This window comes from Theobroma cacao, chromosome 4 (genome assembly GCF_053813885.1).
Source record: "Theobroma cacao isolate CCN51 chromosome 4, ASM5381388v1, whole genome shotgun sequence".
Lineage (NCBI taxonomy): Eukaryota > Viridiplantae > Streptophyta > Magnoliopsida > Malvales > Malvaceae > Theobroma > Theobroma cacao.
In genome coordinates, this window is record NC_142642.1 from 30,624,659 (window position 1) to 30,629,087 (window position 4,429).

A 4,429-nucleotide genomic window follows, 5' to 3' on the forward strand; every position below is an offset into this window, starting at 1 on the left:
AAGAATTTTGATAATTTTCAGAGACTTAGAATAAGAGCAAAAGAGAAGGTTTGGTAAAACAATAATGGCATGATGCGTTAGGCAATGTGCAGTCAACCGACATGACAAAGAAACATCAGAGCTCTTTCCTTCAAAAAGAAAACAAAAAAAATTCATGAAAACATGGTATAGCAGTAACAGCTGCATGCCCCTCAAATATCCAAGATAAATTTCTTCCTTCAGCTTTCGCCTTTCCTTCAAATTTTCCATCAATGGCCGACCATTTATCTTGGATTGGTGATTCCCACATTAAATATTTTTTCTGCATATCATGACGTGTCACATTCATAGGTAGACAAGGAAATTGGAAATTTGCTTTTTTTTTTTTTTTCTCTTGTGAAGGAATCTGGACCGCACCCCTCTCTCTATAAGAAGCCTGCCCTTTCCCCTCATTTCAAGCAATTTTACTACAAGTATCTGAGCTTTCCTCTCTCTTCTGTCCATCTCTTCCACTCCAGAAAGGCAAAGAGAAATTAAACGCAGAAGAAAATTTTAGAATAAATTTAACATGAAGATGAGCATTAGTGCAGCAGCCATGAGAGCGTCCAAGAAGAAGATCTCATGCAGAAGGCTTGGAGGATACATCAGGGAGCAGAAGGGGAGGCTGTACATTATCAGAAGATGTGTGGTTATGCTCCTTTGCTGGCATGACTAAGATCATTTTCCAGCAGAAGCTAAGTAAACAATTAAGGCATGGTGATCAAGGCTGTTGAGTCTTGGCGTAACACTTTTGATCGTTGCTGCAAACTAGGAAGTGAAGGATTCATCAATTTCAGCCTGTGAAGATTGCAGATAGTTTAAGCTCTCTTTTTCTTCTCTTCTTCTCAAATTGTAAATAACAAACGAGATGATATCTTAGGACTTAGGTACAGTTGCTTTTAGTTTTTGGTTTTGTGCATGCACTATGCTACTGATAATCATCAAGCTTGTTATGCAGGCACAAAAAAAATTCCTCATAATTAAACATTTTGATTTCCAAGTTAGTTACTAGTATAATTAAACTCGTGTTACATTTACTTTCCATTTTCTCTTTCAATATTTGCTGATGTTATTTAAATTTACAGCGGGTTTTGCAAGGATTGTCATGATTGATTATCTCTTGCTGCAGTATTTTCTTCACTAAACCCAAATAAATAAAGAGTAAGAAAAAAGCTTCAGCAGCGTATGGCAATGGCTGAACTCCCAGCTGTTTGGGTTTTTCCTTCAGTATTTTCAGTATGTAATGCATGGATAAGTAAAGAGTTAAAAGTAAGTGGAATTATTTAGTACCAAGAAAAGGAAAAGGATGGTGCAATTTGGAGATAATGGTGTAGTTATGTAGGGATCCCTTAGTTGCAGTCTTGTCAAGTCACATAGGCATGGCTACTGAAATGCAATTTTCAAAGTATTGCTGATCACATGTCAGTTGTACCTGATGATTTGACACTTTTAATTTCTTTGCCATTTGGTGCTGTGAAAAATCAAAATTTTAATTTGGAGTAATAATTAACAGGATGATGTGAATATTAACAAGGGAAATTATTAAGGAGGAAAGGAGGCATGGTCCTCTAAAATTTGGATCATAAAAATCTCTTCTTCTTCTTCTTCTTTTTTTTTTTTAATATTAAATGAGGGATAAATAGCTTGTTCCGTACTTTAAGTTAAAAATTAAGATAATATGAAAAATTACGAAAGAAAAATAAAATAAAATAAATATTATGTAATTTATTTCATACAATGAAATTATCATTATGATAATTTAAAAAAAAATAAAAAATAAGTGATAAAATGGTAAAGAATATTTTTTATTAAAATTTAATAAATTTTTTGTGGTTTTTAAAATTTATTATTTTTTGATAGTATGTTATTATCAGATAATAATTTAATAGGCTTTCATTAATATATTAATGTTTCGTATTAAAATATTAATATGACTTATTTTATCTCTATTTTCATTTTTCAATTTTTCTCTTTTACTTTATTTTTCATTAAAATGATAATAATTTATTATTAACTATTAATTTGATTTTTATTTTTATTTTTTTATTTTTTTCTCTATTTTCATTTTTCCTTTTTATTAAAATATTAAAATGATATTTTATTATATTTATTTTTTATCTATATCCATTTTTCCTTTTCTTCTTTCAATTTCATTTTTATTCAAATATTATTAATAAAATTTTAATAATTCATTATTAAAATAATAATATATTGTTTTATTTTTTCTTGTAATTTCTTTTTTATTAAAATAATAATAATTTAATAATTTATTATTAAAATATCAATATGATATTTTTTTTATATAAATAAAATATATTAACTTAAATCAAAACTACATCATTTTTGATCAAATAATACCAAACATATCTCCAAATAAAAGAGTAAGAATACTAGATGGGGACCTATAAAAAACATATAAGCTTAAAGAGAGATTATCGTGGTGTGTTGCCATCCAATCTGCACACACAATAAGATTTGTAATTTCACATAATAAGCAAGATTATTTTTGTTTATAACTATTTGAATTCTATTCTATGAAACTTGGAATAGTTAACCTCATGAGGAGTTGATATTAACTGCTATGGATTTTTAACTAATGATATTTTTTGTTTAAAAATAAAGCAAACATGAGAATCAATGTATATTCAATAATAAAGGGAGAATGAAATAGTTATTCTCCCGATCAAATATTCGATAAGTTTTTTACTTTTGCATTGATATTATATATATCACTTTGTAGCATGAGTACAAAGTCTATGCTTTATTAAGTCGAATTCCTTTTCTGGGATGTGTCAAAGTTATCTTTCAGAAACACCTTTTCCCAATATTGGAAGCCAAGGAGAACATGAAAGCAAGAAACAAACCCTTCTCTAAAGGTAGAGAAATTTTAAGGTAGAGCCCTAATGTTCTCTTCATACAAAGTTATTATAATATCTTCTATTTAACAAATTAAGCACTAATATGTTGATTTAAAAATAAAAAGAGACAAAGATTATACAGCTACTAGGAATACATACTTTATTTATATCTGATAAAAAAGAAGAAGCAATATACAATAATCAAACCTATGGGTTTGGATATAGATTTTTAAGCTCAAGTCCAGGTAATTATTTTATTAACAAATAATATTTGAATCTGTTTCGAACTCGATTTATAAACACCTCTAATCTATAACCATAAGATCAAAGATATGAAATACAATTGAGATAACAAATATACTTAAGCTAAAAATTTACATAAATGATTAATTTTATACTTTTTGATAAATATATAGTGAGAATCAATTATATTGAAGTAATTTGTAACTTATAAAGTTTATTATATCATATTCAATAGCATAAACTATTAGATGAAAGATAATATTCAGCAGTACTTTTTCAAGATTATATAATGTTAAGTGATTTTAATGTCATATATTTTATTTTTTTGAATGATTGTTTAACCAAATCATATGACATTTTTGTAATGGTTTTTTTTGTTACTTTTATTTGATTATTTTCACATAATGTTTTTCCATACAAAGTAAGACATTCAAACCTTTATTACATGCGAAATTAAGGCCATTTACTTTTTCTCTTTGGTTAGAAAAATATGAGGGCAGATGGGTTGATTAATCCTTCAAACTAAGACAAAATATTATGTGGCACTCCTCATAAAGATTGTGCATTAGAATTAATGTCGATAAAGGGTCATAAATAAAATTATTTACTGCTACGTCCAGAAATTAGTTGAAGAGTTGAGCATAAGGTCCCATATGGTTAGGTGTCTTTTCACCATTGTTGCCTTTGTGACCATTCGTAAGGAAACCATTAAATTAATGAATGAAGAGTGATGGGAAATTGCTCCTAGTTGAGGTTTGAAGTTAAGATAGATGGATGGGAGACCTGGGGAATCGTCATTAGAGGAAGCATATATAGTGTGTTTTAACAAATGTGACAGATGCTGGGAGACCAGAGTGGGTCTCAGCTCTTGAGCTTAATGTTCCGTGGAAATCCTCCTCTTGTGCACGTGCAATGCGTGTGTCATTCCCCAGGGGTAGTCAGAATCTAACCGTGTTTCCCCATTGACAATTGTTTGGCTCTTTGGTCCCACTCAGAAGAAATAATGTTATCAATCAAGAATGCTTCAATTGCTGAATCTGTCTACAAATGATTCAAATCTTCTACCAAATTTAACTCTAAATCTTGATTTCTGAATACGTAATCTGTATAAAAGAAAGAAAAAATAAAGCCAAGCTTTGGTGCATCTTCTATGGTCAGATTTGGGTAACTTGTGAGTAGAAGGACTAGGAAATAAGACCAATCATTCAGATTACACCTTTACCAAAACCAGAGGCTGAAAGGGGAGGGTGTTGTCTATTGGTCAAAAAGGCAACTTTATCATACCCACGTGCATATCCTAATCCTGAAGC

The 4,429-nt window shown here is 29.5% G+C and overlaps 1 protein-coding gene across 1 annotated transcript; it reads left to right on the forward strand.

Moving 5' to 3' along the window:
- Positions 1-416: 416 nt before the first annotated feature.
- On the forward strand, positions 417-1,055 carry LOC18602095 (small polypeptide DEVIL 3-like). Its single transcript, XM_018119330.2, has one exon. It carries the CDS (start codon positions 548-550, stop codon positions 692-694), a length of 147 nt encoding a protein of 48 aa, XP_017974819.2. The 5' UTR covers positions 417-547; the 3' UTR covers positions 695-1,055.
- Positions 1,056-4,429: the final 3,374 nt, after the last annotated feature.

Bases quoted from the DNA above. Each gene is read 5' to 3' on its own strand.
- LOC18602095 (XM_018119330.2), top strand. From the start codon at position 548: ATGAAGATGAGCATTAGTGCAGCAGCCATGAGAGCGTCCAAGAAGAAG.